General features: G+C 47.4%; 1 protein-coding gene across 1 annotated transcript in view; it reads left to right on the forward strand.

The window, feature by feature from the left end:
* The first annotated feature begins 6,516 nt into the window (after positions 1–6,516).
* The window catches only part of UNC119 (unc-119 lipid binding chaperone), a 406,449-nt gene continuing 396,408 nt past the window's right edge, over positions 6,517–16,557 (forward strand). Inside the window, exon 1 of the mRNA XM_086955162.1 lies at positions 6,517–7,090. Within this exon, the coding sequence (XP_086811288.1) occupies positions 6,952–7,090 (139 nt within the window). The 5' untranslated portion in view covers positions 6,517–6,951. The remainder of the gene's footprint in view (positions 7,091–16,557) is intronic.

Consider the following 16,557-nt stretch of genomic DNA (forward strand, 5'->3'; position numbering starts at 1 on the left):
TCCCCACCTTACTCCCCGTCTCTGCAACCGGGTTTCCCCTCGACTCTCCTTCCAGCTCCACCCATTACTCCCTTTCTCCTCCGCCGACCCCACCCCACTCCAATTGGCTGCACTCTCGAGAAGCGCAGATCGGCCCTCTTCCCTTTCCCCCCCAACTTACCTCATCTCCTATTCCCCCCCCCACAGTATGTCCCCTCCCGCATTACTTCAGCCTTACCACTAGCTAACACGCTCCTCGTCCCATCTGCACTATCTCGATACTCCAATCTATTCTCCTCCCCATACTTCTTCCCATCACCCCCTTCTTTAGTCCACCTCTCCTCCAACACTCTTCCCCAATTAACTGTCTCTATGCTCCCCTTAGCCCTCCTTCCGTCCCTTCTCTCCACCCCTTCATTCCCTCGTCATTCACCCCGTGTTTGCCACATTCCCACTGCATCTCTCTACTCCCTCCTACTCCTCCAGTACTGCCGCACTACCCCCTTTCCCCTCCTAGGAACACCTTCCTTCTCCCTCCCTCGGGCCCAGCAGAACCACTTCCCCTCCTCAACTTCCCTTTCTCTCAATCCCCCTCACTCTGCCAGATGACCGTTCCCTCACTGCTACCTCTCCTAACTGACAGGACCTCCGCAACCAATGCACCTCTTTTCCGCCCAAACCTCCTACACTCCCATGACGCCACACAGGCCTCCCCCCTCATACTTCCCTACCGACGTGTTCCGCACCTTTCTCCCTCTAAATTTGTCCTTAATTCCTCTCCCTCTTGCAACACCAACAATGAAAACTCTCCCTTAACCCCCTGTTCATTTACTCCCGCTCCCAACCTCCACCTTTCCCCACCTGTGAACCCCACCCCCCAACACACCCCCTGTCCCCCCACCTCTCCCTGCCGTCCACCACTAATTCCACCCCCCTTATTTCAATCGAGCCACCCAACCTTCCGTGCTCTGCCTCCTTCTCACTGGAAATTACGCTAGGCTCTCTGATCACCTCCATCTCTCAGCTTACAGCTGCCATTTCACTTTTATGCTCTAAGATCCCCACCCCTCCATGCACCTCTACCCCCTCCCAACTTCCCCAGAGATGCACCTCGCCCCCTCACCCCAATACAGCCAAGCTCAACCCTTCGTCTGCAAACGTCGTTAACTCACACAAGCCCTTGAACGCCACCCTTCTTCAACAGCAATACCCTAGCAACTCCACTGTCTACACTATTCCGACAATCACCTCTGTCAGAACAAAGCGTCCACCTAAACCCTCCCGAGCACCTCCGCAAATGTACAATATCCCGATCACCCTTCAGAGCCCAAGTGCCCCCGTCACCAAAACAGTCTTGACAGAGCTGCGCTGTATGCTTCACAACTGCAGATCTGCAGTAAAACACAAACTTGAAATCTCCGACACCATCACCCTTCACAAACTTGACATGCTCTTCCTCACAGAGACCTGGTTCAAAGATACCTCTCACTCTATGTTTGATCTCCTATTACCCACAGGTTATTCCATATTTAGGAATGACAGAACTGAAAACACGGGGGGAGGTGTTGCAGTCATCTTCAGAAACGCCCTCCAACTTAAGGCGTCTCCTAGCAGCTTCTCCCACACCTTTGAATGCCTTTCTCTTGAGCTTCAATTGCAACACCGTTCACCGCTCAGATTCCATATCATTTACCGCCCGCCTCGTAGTAGTAGCTCTTCGTTTATAGAAGATCTCAAAGACTTCATCAGCGACCAATACTCTCAAAGTGACAATCAGACCATCGTGGGTGACTTCAATCTCCGCTGGGGCGCACCGCAAGACTCCTCTGCGAACTCACTGGCCACCTTCCTCTCGGCAAATGATCTTATCCAACACTGCACTGAACCGACCCACTCTAAGGGCGCAATCCTGGACCTTGTTATTTCTAAAGCAGACATGCTTTCTACTACTACTCCTATTCATGTAGATTGGTCTGACCACCACCTCATCCCATTCTCTCTTCAACTTTCACACTCTATAACTCTTGGCCAACCCAAGAGGGCCATCTCCTGGTTCCGTGATGCCAAAAACATTGATGTTGGTCCCCTATGTGAATCAGCTTTGCTTTCACTTCCAAGGCTAGACCCGAACATAGCTGTTGACGATCTCACCTCCCAATGCCTCACAGTTCTTGCAGCTGAAATTAATAACGTCGCTCCACTCAAAAGCAAAAGGATAAGGCCCACTCCCTCAGCACCTTGGTTCAACAAATCCCTTTATGAGGAAAGGAAGCAGCTAAGATTCCTGGAGAAGCAATGGAGGCAATTGCCTTCCACTGACAATTTAGCCTTGCTTCGCACAGCAAGATCCAAATACCACAAGCACATCTTCCTTGAGAAAGCGACGCACTTCAAAACCCTCCTTGATTCCGCCAAAAATAGACCCAAAAAACTATTCGATCTCATCAAGACTCCGAGCTGCTCTCCCCCAACCTCCAAGGTGGAGGATTCTACAAAGAGAGCAGCGGATATCGCTACTTTCTTCGATGGAAAGGTGAAATCACTTGTGAATCAGGTTGCTCATCCTACACCTCCAGAGGAGCGCAAATCCTTAGCCATTTGGCAGAGCTTTGACCCCATATCTGAAGATGCCCTTCTCAAGTGCATACACGAAACAAAGCCCTCCAACCATTCTCTTGACCCTATCCCCAGTGCCATTGCCTTTGACTTCTATACCCATTCCCTCTCCTATTGGACCACTCTGATCAACCTCTCCCTCTGGCAAGGCTCCCTTCCTGTCTCCTTCAAAACTGGGCAAGTCACTCCTCTGCTGAAAAAGCCCACTGCTGATGCGAATGACCTCAACAACTTCCGCCCCATCACTAACCTTCCCTTTCTTGCAAAGATCATGGAAAGATGTGTAGCCAAACAACTCTCTCGTCATATCAAGGACAATGATCTTCTTGACAATTGTCAGTCCGGCTTCATCCAAAACTGCAGCACTGAAACAGCCCTACTGCAAGTGGTTGATGATGCGCTGAGGATACTCGACTCAGGGGGGTCCTGTCTGCTAATTCTCCTTGACCTCTCGCAGCCTTCGACACTGTTAATCACAACACCCTCCTCAATATTCTTCAACAGAGAATGGGCATGGAGGGCACTGTGCTTAAATGGTTTGCATCCTTCCTCTCTGACAGATCTCAAATGATCAAAATAGCGAACAGTCTTTCTTCTCCTGTGGCGGTGGGTCAAGGTGTTCCCCAAGGCTCTATACTTGCACCCACACTGTTCAATCTCTACTTAGAACCACTGGGAAACCTCCTAAGCAAATCCGGGATTCACTATCATCTCTATGCAGATGACACTCAACTCTACCTCAAGGTTGCCTCCACTCATGATCTCTCCATCCTAAGATCTACTCTTGACTCCATTCAAAACTGGATGTCATCTCATCAATTGATTCTGAATCCCACCAAAACGGAATTCCTCCTCTTCTCCTCCTCACTCTCTCCTCCCCCGGTTCAATCATGGATGGATCAGATGAATCTACTAAACAATAAACCCATCATTGTCGACAGCGCAAAATCCCTTGGTGTCATTCTAGACATAAAACTCAATCTAACTCCCCACATCAATTCTATTGCAAAATCTGCTCGCTACCAACTGCGCCTTCTTTGGGGAATCCGTCGCTTCTTCCCGGAGCAGGACCTTATAACCCTGGTGCAATCGCTGGTCCTCTCCAGACTAGACTACTGCAATTCTCTTCTTACTGGCCTCCCCAAATATCACCTGTCCCCACTTAAGTCTGTCTTCCATTCAGCAGCTCGTTTCATCTATGGGGCCAAAAGAAGCGATCACATCACACCGATGTTATCCACCCTCCGCTGGCTTCCCTTCGAGGCTAGAGCTATCTACAAGACCGCTTGTATCACCCACAAAGCCTTGCACTCCTCCTCCCCCCGCTACCTGGCGAATAAACTGAAACTCTCTGGAGGCTCTAGACCTTCACGCAATGCCGAGAATCTACTGCTTGAACCTCCCACTTTCAAGAAGGAAAGAACAATGGCCCAATCCTTTTCAGGCAACGCAGTGAGAATCTGGAACTCGTTTCCGCCTGAGCTCCGGACCACCGCCTCCTCCCAGGCCTTCAAAAGGGACCTCAAAGTTCTCCTCCTCCAGAGACATCTCCAAAAGTAATTTACGTCCTCTTGCTATTTGGAGGAAGACTTCCCACTTCTGATATTTTCTACTTTCCATGACCATGGGAGTGCCTTCCCAGTGTTTTCCTGTGGTGGGAGTGTCTGCCTTTTTGCAGTATTCTCCATGTACTTGTGTTCGGTGCCCTTTTCTAACATGCACACAACACTTTGCCCTTGTAACACACGGTTGCTACCTCTCACATGTTTTTACCTTTGATACTTGCACGAGTGCCACCTTGCCTACGTAACGCCTGTTCTTGTGCCTAGCACTTATTGCAGTATCATACCTCAAATTATACTCTGTTTTCTCTTATAACTGCACACTTGTCACTTTTCCTCTTGTGCACTTTTGACTACCTCATGTATTTTTGGTTACTCGACTCAGGGGGGTCCTGTCTGCTAATTCTTCTTGACCTCTCCGCAGCCTTCGACACTGTTAATCACAACACCCTCCTCAATATTCTTCAACAGAGAATGGGCATGGAGGGCACTGTGCTTAAATGGTTTGCATCCTTCCTCTCTGACAGATCTCAAATGATCAAAATAGCGAACAGTCTTTCTTCTCCTGTGGCGGTGGGTCAAGGTGTTCCCCAAGGCTCTATACTTGCACTCACACTGTTCAATCTCTACTTAGAACCACTGGGAAACCTCCTAAGCAAATCCGGGATTCACTATCATCTCTATGCAGATGACACTCAACTCTACCTCAAGGTTGCCTCCACTCATGATCTCTCCATCCTAAGATCTACTCTTGACTCCATTCAAAACTGGATGTCATCTCATCAATTGATTCTGAATCCCTCCAAAACTGAATTCCTCCTCTTCTCCTCCTCACTCTCTCCTCCCCCGGTTCAATCATGGATGGATCAGATGAATCTACTAAACAATAAACCCATCATTGTCGACAGCGCAAAATCCCTTGGTGTCATTCTAGACAAAAAACTCAATCTAACTCCCCACATCAATTCTATTGCAAAATCTGCTCGCTACCAACTGCGCCTTCTTTGGGGAATCCGTCGCTTCTTCCCGGAGCAGGACCTTATAACCCTGGTGCAATCGCTGGTCCTCTCCAGACTAGACTACTGCAATTCTCTTCTTACTGGCCTCCCCAAATATCACCTGTCCCCACTTAAGTCTGTCTTTCATTCAGCAGCTCGTTTCATCTATGGGGCCAAAAGAAGCGATCACATCACACCGATGTTATCCACCCTCCGCTGGCTTCCCTTCGAGGCTAGAGCTATCTACAAGACCGCTTGTATCACCCACAAAGCCTTGCACTCCTCCTCTCCCCGCTACCTGGCGAATAAACTGAAACTCTCTGGAGGCTCTAGACCTTCACGCAATGCCGAGAATCTACTGCTTGAACCTCCCACTTTCAAGAAGGAAAGAACAATGGCCCAATCCTTTTCAGGCAACGCAGTGAGAATCTGGAACTCGTTTCCGCCTGAGCTCCGGACCACCGCCTCCTCCCAGGCTTCAAAAGGGACCTCAAAGTTCTCCTCCTCCAGAGACATCTCCAAAAGTAATTCACGTCCTCTTGCTATTTGGAGGAAGACTTCCCACTTCTGATATTTTCTACTTTCCATGACCATGGGAGTGCCTTCCCAGTGTTTTCCTGTGGTGGGAGTGTCTGCCTTTTTGCAGTATTCTCCATGTACTTGTGTTCGGTGCCCTTTTCTAACATGCACACAACACTTTGCCCTTGTAACACACGGTTGCTACCTCTCACATGTTTTTACCTTTGATACTTGCACGAGTGCCACCTTGCCTACGTAACGCCTGTTCTTGTGCCTAGCACTTATTGCAGTATCATACCTCAAATTATACTCTGTTTCTCTTATAACTGCACACTTGTCACTTTTCCTCTTGTGCACTTTTGACTACCTCATGTATTTTTGGTTGTTCACAATTTTTACTACCTCAAGTATTTTGTTTGCTCACAATTGTCACTATTACCTTTACTACCTCATGTATTTTTGGTTGCTCACAATTTTTACTACCTCAAGTATTTTGTTTGCTCACAATTGTCACTATTACCTTTACTACCTCATGTATTTTTGGTTGCTCACAATTTTTACTACCTCATGTTTTTGTTTGCTCACAATTGTCACTATTACCTTATGTAAGTAACGTATGTTTTAGTAATCTGCTCTTTTGTAATGTTTCTCATTATGTTTCATTTCTGTTCCTAATGTGAAGCGTTCTGACGCCTTCGAGTAAAGTCCGCGCTATATAAAAATGCATAAATAAAATAAATAAATAAATAAAATACGGGTTTACGCCTGACTTTTACATGGCCACCATTGGGACGCGCGACTCCGCCCATCATGGGGACTACAAGGTGAGGGCACCATTCTACGCAGGCGCGGTGACATAACCTGTCATCAAGAGTATGATCATCAAGACGCATCCTCTAGAGAGGAACTGAGAACCGTTAGGTGACAGACTAGGTGCTGTGCAGAGGCCGAGGGTTGCCGTCCAAGGGAGCAGGGTGGGCTGGCATACTTCGTATCTTCGTATAATCGCACGGATCTGGCCGGAAGCAGATTGTTCTCTTCTTTCAACACGGAAAGACACCTACAACGACGCTGGGGTTCTGGCGGACATTGACAACATTTGTCATTAGGTTTCTCCACGCCGGTACCTCTCGAGTGACACGTGGGCGGGCAGAGATAGTAGTTGTCTGTGTGGTTCACCCCTTAGACCTCTCTCACTGTCACGCAGGCGGGCGGATACAGTGGTCGTCGTTGTGGTTTCAGCGCGGGCGGGCGCCGCAGGTGCCTCCCTCTGGAGGATGGCTTCTTCGTCTCTCGGCACAGACACTCTAAGGACTCCGGAAGCCATGAAAGTGAAGGCAGGAGGTGCAGAGCCAGGCACGGGGCACAGCCTCATCTCCCCAGAGTACGTGCTGGGGCTGCGCAAGATCACGCCGGGTCAGTAAAGAGAGTTTGCTACACTGTGGTTATTCGGGGAGAGGGTCAGTAAAGAGAGTGTTCTACACTGTGGTTATTCGGGGAGAGGGTCAGTAAAGAGAGTGTGCTACACTGGTTATTCGGGGAGAGGGTGGGCACTGTTGTGTATTACATATGGGTGGTTGTTGTATTGGGTTGTAACATTCAGTGTTAGATGATGTGGTCACAGTGGTGTAACACTATTGGGTGTATGAAGTCTTCTAGGAAAGACAAAGCAGGTTCTCCTGAAAGAGATTATTTGGGTATTCATGCCATGATATGTTGATTAGCCTTAAGTGCTGCAAACATTACAGAAGCTCATATAATGGTTGTCCTGCAAAGGGGTGGTGCAGTTGTTTCCCCTAAAAAAAGGATTACTCTGACTATTCATGGCTTCGGGCTGTTAGAAGACCCGCATAAAATCGGATCCTTTTTTTTTCCTGGGGTTGTCCTCGGATAAAGGTGGCAGGGTTACAGTGAAGTTTCTTTGGACAAGTCATTTGATTTGTTTATATAGCTCTAACTTGTTGCTTTACATATGATTCTTAGTGCTAGAGAGTTGTCTGAGATGGAAACTGTTCTTTGAGAATCCTGTCAAGTTTTGGGATGACGAACAATCATGCTAAATTTCAGGCTATGCATACCTTTCATCGTGCCCTCATTTTGGGGTTGACGTTCATGTTTTAATTGTAGTCCACTTTCTAAAAAGGATAGGGTCAACCTTTCTACACACCTGCGCCTCTCTCCTAACAGTTATTCTTCATTTATTTTAGCGAGATCACCTTAACTGTCACATTTCATCCACATTCCTTAGCCAATAGGTTGACATGAATGACATGGCTTAAACTAGGTCCTAAGGGGGATCTTTTGTGGTCTTAAAAGGGAAAGGACCGTTTTGTTTTATTTTGGTGTGAGACAAAACTATGTCATGATCTCGCCTTTAAGGCACTTTTGAAGGCAGATAAACTGGGCTACATACTCAGATCTGGAATTCGGACACTGATACTCTATAGTACTGCTTCCGATTTGGTCTAGATGCCCAGATTCTAGCATTCCTGACCAGACTGCTGCTGGATTTTAATTCTATGAGCCACTGGAAAGCGTGTCGGCGCTGGAGTGTTTGTGACTGATTTTAAATTCATTCTTAACCACTACTTAATTTTGCTTACCTTTTGAGGACCTCGGTTACTTTCTTTTTGTCCTTGGCATAGATTATTTTGTAATAATCCTTCCAGAATATCGCCAAGATCCATTTAAATTAGGGGGATTCAACCTTTTTAAATAGTGGGAAGGTTACAATATTTTTGTTTGCCAGTGGTGATTGAGCCTGGTCCTTCAAATTATGTTTTGTGGCGCTCCTCTCTCCCAAGATGAATGCAAATTATTGGCGCACTAGTCACACACAGTAAATGGTGTCCGACCGAGGGTCCCAAAACTGGAGTTTCTAGTTGAGATAAACAATGTATTATCTTATACCGAGGTTTCCTAAGACAATATATAAAGAGTCCAGGTATTCCAGTGAGCTCCTCAGTCATGAGCCAACCTAAGAGCACAAACTGCGGTTTTGAATGAGGTATTCATCAGAACAAGCATCACATAATTCAGAGGCCTGAAACAAAACGATAACAACCCTAGTCAACAAGTTCTTTCTCCTCAGGAACTTTCGGAATAACAAAACAGGTGTATAGTGCTTCTGCATGTTTTCGAACCTTTTATGGTGAAGACTGTAAGAAGCTTCTCTTCATTTTGAGAATATGCCAGGTTTTCCAACCCTCTGTCCGTCCAAACTGCCAGAGATGCTTTCATAACAAGCACACTTGCAAAAGTCGATCATATTCTTATGCCTATAATGTCTACAATGCAGTGTCCTCAGTCATTCCCCTAATTTTTCTCCCCCTTCAGCATCAACCTAGTTGTCAGATGTGTTCTGCTCTCAAAGTATGCCAAATGTTCCCTTATTTCTCTAGATTCTCTAGAGGAGTAATGGTCGACCACACCACGTATGTTAATGAGGCTTACTGAGAGAGTTGATATAAAAAAAGTTGGTTTTAGATACATTATGAACTCTAAAGTTACCACGTCAGAGAGGTCAGTGCTCACTCAGTCAGTCACAAAACTTGATTCGGGCAAATACGGCTATAAAAGTACAGATGATAACCTTTAATAAATAAATAGCACAGCATTACAAGGTTCAGGACTAATCCGGGTGTAATACGGTTATTTTCAAGAAAGATACTACATAGGGTGCATACCAATGATGATAAGATACATCAAACATAAATAAAAGGGCCGATGGATCTCCGACTGAGAACAAACAATTGTAAAAGAGTAAAAAAAAAATTAGATCAGTTCCTAACCTACGAATATGATAAGGTTGGGGTAGTTGTGTTGAGCCATATTTGTTTCTAACCCCCAGTGAAATGCGGAATAATTTCCCACTGCCATGCAAATCTTCTCAGTTCTCCAAGTTTGGTTATCGCTCAAAAGCCTGCTTTATGAGAGCTCATATTAAAGGCGCAAAAAAAAGGGCACAGAAATCGCTACCTAGCATGAGCATACAGAGTACAAAATACAATGAAGTGCTTTGAGTGTCAGTATAATTGCCTGGGCATCGAGGTAATGGTTCTCCCCAGACAATATTTCTGGGGAAAGCAACTATCGGATGCAAAAGACTAAATTGCTGTCTTAACGTTCCAATTCGGATACAAGGGGAGATGAGGCTCACACCCCTGTGCCGGAATATTTGGGTTAAGGTGCAGTTTACAAGTAAATTATCAAAAACTGCCTGGTGGGCTTTGTCTTGCCGATACCGAAATGCCTCTTTTACCCTAGAAATAGCCCTCGAGTCAATAACTGCTGGGTTTTCCATGTACTCTTGCAGGCCCACCTATAGGAATTATTTTTTTTTATACATCCAATCTAGGGTAGATTTACAGCATTATCCAGAGAAAGGCAGTCCCCCAGTACTTCCTTAGAGAGTTGGGCATTAGGGTTCCACCAAATCCTCAGCCATAAGAGTAGTGGTGCCAGCTTTATCCTGTATCCTACAGGTGTTAAGCCCAGCTCTGATAGGCGCATAAAGGCAGAGCATGGTTGGGGGTTGGGCAATAGGCTACAAGCGCATTTATATTCTACCTACTGAATTGGCCCAGGATCTTTATAGTCCCAGACTCCTGCCCCATAAGCCGCCACAGAAACACAGTTACTCTGTTAAATATCCGTCAGTTCTTTGATTGGTTTGTGGCCAGCCTTCTCACAAATGAGAACACCTCCTCCACAGCTCTTTGAGTATGAGTGGCCCTAGATTGGTGTAGTCTGTCAGGTTAGGTTTTGATCAAAAGAAAGCCTCGGATAATTAAAACACCCCACTCAATTAATTTCTCTCCCCACCCTTCCCCCCCCCCATCCCCAAAAAGGTCATAGGTTTCACATTTCTAAGGCCTAAGTCCATTTGATTTTTGTAAGTTTCTTTTATGAGCGAGGCCTCCCATGAAATTATAAAAAACATCTAAAAGAAGCTGGGGACTATTAACGGCCCTTGGTATTAGTACAGTGCTCACTCGGGTACATCTATACAAGTAATACAGTTAAAATAGGAAATAGTGGTGAAAACTGGAAATTCTTATTGCCTGTGGTTCTGGAGAGATGACTTAAATATTTTCTTTTTCAGGATATTTTAAATGTAAAGCAACATAGTAGCTATCACTTCTACTTTGAATGGGGTTTGCTTGTTTATGGGTCCCCTTCATGGTCATTTTGAATCACTTGTGTTGCATTCTCTACAAAGTTCTCAGTGTTGGGGTGTTCTGGGATATCACTGATTCTGTATAGAAAACTAATTTTTTAAAGGTGTTGGACAGTCTTATCACGCTAGTCAGATGACGTTCAATGTTTATGTCCAATGGCTCTGAGTTTTGTTGCAGTTTTGTTTTTGTCAAAACATCACAAATGCTTCACAATGTAAAATAGTGTCTTGGTGTTCATTAAATAGCATGGCTCATTGAAGTTTTAATATCGGTTGTCTCCCTCCGAAAGGTAAGGTTGAGTCTACAATTGGACTCAATGAACCTCTCTTTCAAAATCGCCAGGCTTTGGGCACAAATTTGTGTGGATAGCTTGTAGTCCATATTTGGGGCGCTTAGCTGTCTTTTTTTTTTCCTCAGTGGAAAGTTATGTATTTAGTCACTGACACATCTTGGTGAGAGTTCTCAGTTCCTAGCACACCGGAAACTTGAGGCCTAATTTAGAGTTTGTTGGATAATGTCTTTAAAGTGACAAATGTCCAGTCCGCCTTACTACAAGGGCATTGGATATAATGCACTTTTACTGAGGAGAACGGGATATCTATCATATTTGTGATGGAATACCTGTATGCCAAACTCTAAATGATGCCTTAGTGGTTAGATTAATTCACTGGGGAAATTCTAGAAGCATATGTCTGAGAATCTAGTGGTCGCAGTGGTCGCAGTAGAGAGAATTTGCTGGATGGTACTTACAGGTTTGAGTCTCCTCTTAGAGAGATGTAGGTTCTCCAGGTAGCTGATTCTCGAATCCTTTAGGGAGCTGTAAAGTCTACGATCACTGGATCAGATACATGATTTGTCATTTGATCAACTTTAGCACCTTGTCTGGTGGACCTCCGGTGTAAAGGCTTTCCTATTTAACCCTCACCAAAGTATACAAAAGGTGATGGATGGAATGCTTGAATTTATTCTGGCCACTAGTAATCACTTGGACCGTATCCCAGTCTATTGTTGTTTTGCACACAATGCCACCTCAGTTTGGACCCAGACATATCCAAATTAGTCTTGACCAATGGGAACATTCCAGCCTGAAATGCGAAGCAAGGTCCTCTCTGAACCGGAATATAAGCAACCCAGGACCGGTTTCGCCCTAGTTAGAGTTCATCAGCCAAGTATAGCTTGGTTCTAGTGATACAGTGTGCATGAGACCCATGTCTGGGCATATTCGTCCAGATTTGGAACACTGAGCTGATTTTACAGGGCAAAGTTGTATATGTAAGCACTGACATGTTTTGGTGATATTATTCAGTGACTAGCATCCCAGGAACTCAGGCCTGATTCAGAGTTTGGCGGACCTGTACTCTGTCTCAAAAGTGACTTGTGTCCTGTTTGCCTTAGTACAAGTGGTTCAGGATATAATGCACTTTTAATACGTTGGATGGGGTAGCTGTCACATTTGTGATGGAATATTTCCACCAAACTCTAAATCTGATAGACATCTAGCCGCAGATTCCTTACCTTTGAACTTCCAGGCGTCAGGCTGGATCTGGAAAAATTTTCATAGCCGTACCCCTGCATGCCGGTAGGTGGCGTCAATCGACTCTGCGAGACGCCGTGTTCGTTATGTTCGTGACGTATGTGTCGTCAATATAACTGCCAATCTGGCACGCTGACATCAGTTCTTTTCTTTCCGTGACAGCCAGCGCCAATCTGTTGAAGAGAGCTGCCCCCTGTCATTTTTTGACCGACTTTTTTTTACTTTTGATGACTCCGTTGGTGTGTTAGGATGTCAAGTAAGAAGATCTCGTGGTTCAAACATTGTGACGCGTGTCACCTTGCCTTGTCTGTTATGGACCCCCATTTGGTTTGTCTGTGGTGTCTGGAACACAACCACGACTTCAAGTCATGGTCTGACTGCCAGGCCTTGAGGGAGCGCTCCTTAAAGCTTCTCGTGACCTGGCATCCTGCCCCGTGAAGGTCACCTCGCCGGTCTCAATCCCGATCCCGGTTAAGCGGAAGGTCCAAACACCTCTCTGGCGATTTGAAGTTGGGTAAGAGGCACCACAAAAAGCACTGCTTGGACTTCGCCCTTCCCCACCTGTTATGTGACGCGGCGGAGGAACCTCTGTGCTCAAGGCCACGCTACAAAGAGTGGGTGCCTGGATCGGCTCTGCGTTTTCCTCCCTTTCCGGGCGGGGAGCGACCCCCGCTCAACTTAAGGAACTTTATGATGCCATGTGCATCATATTTGGGCTGCCTTTGGGCCCTGCAAGCTCAGATGATGGAGAAGAAATCTCCGCAGTGGGAGAGTTAGAATGTGGGGTGCCTCAGGGCTCGGCCCTATCCCCACTGCTGTTTAATTTATACTTACAGCCTCTGATTGCCTCCCTGGCGAGTATGGGCTGCACAGTATACAATTATGCTGATGACACGCAGTTGCTGCTGAGATTTGACAATACAAACGCCGCCCAACTCCACACTCAGAATATCTTGAGACACACGGTCCAGTGGATGACAGGAAACCTCCTAAAATCAACCCTGATAAGACTGAGGTCCTGGTGATTTCATCTGCCACCTCACCATGGTGTGACCTCTACTGGCCCGCAGAGCTAGGTCCAGCCCCAAAACCCAGCCTGAACGTGAAGAGCCTGGGGATCAAATTGGACTGTGACCTCTCTATGGTCAACCAAATTTCCTCAGTAGTGGGCAGCTGTACTAATATTATCCGACAGTTACGGAAATTAGTGCCTATCATTTCCCAATCTATGCTACGTTCCATCGTCGCAGCCACTGTGATCTCACGTATAGATTATGGAAATGCCCTCTACCTTGGCCTACCAAAAACCCTGACAAATAGGCTACAGGTGGTGATGAATGACGCTGCCCGTCTTATCTTCAGACTGCCAAGACGCACTAAAGCATCCCCCCTGCTACAAAGTCTCCATTGGCTCCCTATCAAGGAGCGAGTGGAATTTAAAAACTTGTGCATAGCCCATAAAGCCATCTATGGCATGGCGCCCGCATACATTAAAGATCGTCTGGCAGTGTTTAGCCCAAAGAGAGCTCTTAGATCCTCAGACTCTCAGCTACTAGTCTGCCCTCGGTACAAACTTGCCACCAAGGGCGGAAGAGCCTTTTCGGTGCTGGTTCCTCACCTATGGAACACATTACCTGAGCCACTACGTAAGGAAGGAAACCTCCTACGTTTCAGAAAGGGGCTGAAAACGTTGTTATTTAGGAGAGCCCTATGAGCCACCTAGGCTAGTGGATGCCCTCTGTATTGTCAAAGTTGTTGTTTACCATCGATTCCCGAGCGCTTAGAGGCCTGTAGGGGATTGAGCGCGCTACAAATCAAAAATAACAATGACAATAACAACCCCCGTGGTTCCTGCTCTGGTGGCTTCGACCGCAAGGCCTCCGAGCGGATTTGTTCCTTGGTCCGGCTCGACGCAGGTCGCACCTCCACAGCAACCTTCCCTGTATTGCGCCCGGCGCCGAGGTCCTTGACACCGACTAGCAGCGCCTCCTCGATCCTCATTCCTGACGACACCACGGAGCCCGTCGGGCATCCACCGATGCCAAGACCGGCGCCGACAGAGCCTTATGGCTCCATGCTGTTTTTTTCTGCCCAGTTCTGAAGTGGTAGGAATGGAGAAAGAGTATTGGGAGGGGGAGCCGGACCCCTTAGAAATTCCGCCTCCGCAAGACTTAGATTGGTTTGAGGAATTGGGTGATGCCAGTGGTCTGGACACCTCCCCAGATTCTGGCATGCTTTCCATTGCTATCCTGGCTACAGGGGAGGGATCAACATTTGCTGTTGTGGTGCATAGAGCTGCGGAGGTCCTTGACCTACAACTTTCTGCAGTGGCGGTCTTGACTAATATCTTGACAGAGGTACTGCAGCCTGAGGTTTCAAGCTCAGAATCCCTACTGCCTTTTAATGAGGCCTTGACAGATGTCTGTCTGGGGACATGGTCCACACCCAGCACAGGGGCTCCTGTGAATAGGACAATCGCCCGCCACCATCCCCCGCACTGGGGGATCCACTTTTCCTCACCACCCACTGCACCCCCAAAGCTTGATAGTCCAAGCTTTCACATCCCGAGGCACATTCCCTTTTGTAACCCCGGACAGGGAATCCAAGAGGCTGGAAAACTTTGGGAAGAAGGTTTTTTCTTCCACCAGCCTAGCGCTGTGGTTGGTGAACACTGCATGCCTCTTGGGCCGTTATTCCCATTCTCTATTGGATATGGTTGCGCAGGTGCTGCCCCGAGTCTCGGAGGAGGACCGGGCTGTATTCTCCCAAGCTATATCCAATGGGAGAGACGCAGCTAAGTTCACCTTCCGATGTGGCTTGGACACGACACACTCGCTAGATAGAGTGATTTCCACGACAGGGACAGTTCGTTGCCACGCTTGGCTGAGAACATCTGGTATTTCGGGGAATGTCCAAGTCAACCTCCTGGACATGCCTGTCTCTTCGGAGACAAGGCGGATACTGCCCTTGAGCGCTTCAAGGAATCGCGGACCACGGCAAAGTCCTTGGGCCTCACTACTGCCCCCATGGCGTCATCCAGCTTTCGCTGCTTTCGTGGCTACGGAAGGGACTACCAGCCGTGCCAACCCTATTCTGGCCAAAGGGCCCCATAAGCTGAGCAATCTCTGTGGGGACGTGGACGCGGCTCACCCTGCCTCGTGGGTCCGGGTACCAGAAATCGAGCCAAGCAACCATCCCATCCTGCACCTCAAAACCATCCTAGTCCGATCTTCCTGGAACACACTCCAGAATACACCATTGTTGGCAGAATACACCATTGCTTCAACACTGGCACCATCACATCAGACAAGTGGATGCTGCAAATAGTCCGAAGGGGCTACTCCCTCCCCTTCAAAACTACCCTTCCTTCCATGCCTCCAGCATACGATCGGCTGATGGAGGATTACTTTACCTTACTCCGCGAGGAAGTCAATGCTCTTTTGGCCAAGGGAGCTATAGAGAGGGTTCCCGGGCACGAAGTAGGCAGTGGTTGCTACTCCCTGGTCCCCAAGAAGGACGGAGGCCTTCGTCCTATCTTAGATCTCAGAACCTTCAATTTCTTCCTCAAGAGGGGAAAAATTCAAAATGCTTACCCCTGCTCAGGTCCTGTCTGCCCTGGACCTAGGAGACTGAATGGTAGCGCTTGACTTGCAGGATGCTTACTTTCATGTCCCCATCCTGCCTAGTCATCGTCGCTACCTGTGGTTTACAGTGGGCCACGAGCACTTTCAGTTGAGGGTGCTTCCCTTCTGCCTCACCAGTGCCCCTCAGGTGTTCACGAAAGTGATGGCGGTGGTCGCAGCTCATCTGCGGAGATCTGGGGTCCCAGTTTTTCCCTATCTCGACAAATGTTTAAGAAGGTGGGCTCGTCGTCTCCCACCTCCAGACAATGGCGATCCTTTTTCATTCATATCAATGTGCCGAAGTCACACCTGACTCCCTCTCAGTCGCTCCTTTTCAGAGGGGCGATTCTGTACACAGTGCAGTTTCGGGCCTATCCTCCTGAACAGCGAGTCCAGGATATTCAGGCTATGATATCGAGGTTTCAGCCTCTATCTTGGACTCTGAGGCTGTTGGGCCTCATGGACTCCTGCTAGTGACCCATGAAAGGTGGCACATGCGGGCTCTCCAGTGCGACTTGAAATTCCAATGAGTAAACAAAAACGATG

This window comes from Lissotriton vulgaris, chromosome 2_1 (assembly GCF_964263255.1).
Source record: "Lissotriton vulgaris chromosome 2_1, aLisVul1.2, whole genome shotgun sequence".
NCBI lineage: Eukaryota > Metazoa > Chordata > Amphibia > Caudata > Salamandridae > Lissotriton > Lissotriton vulgaris.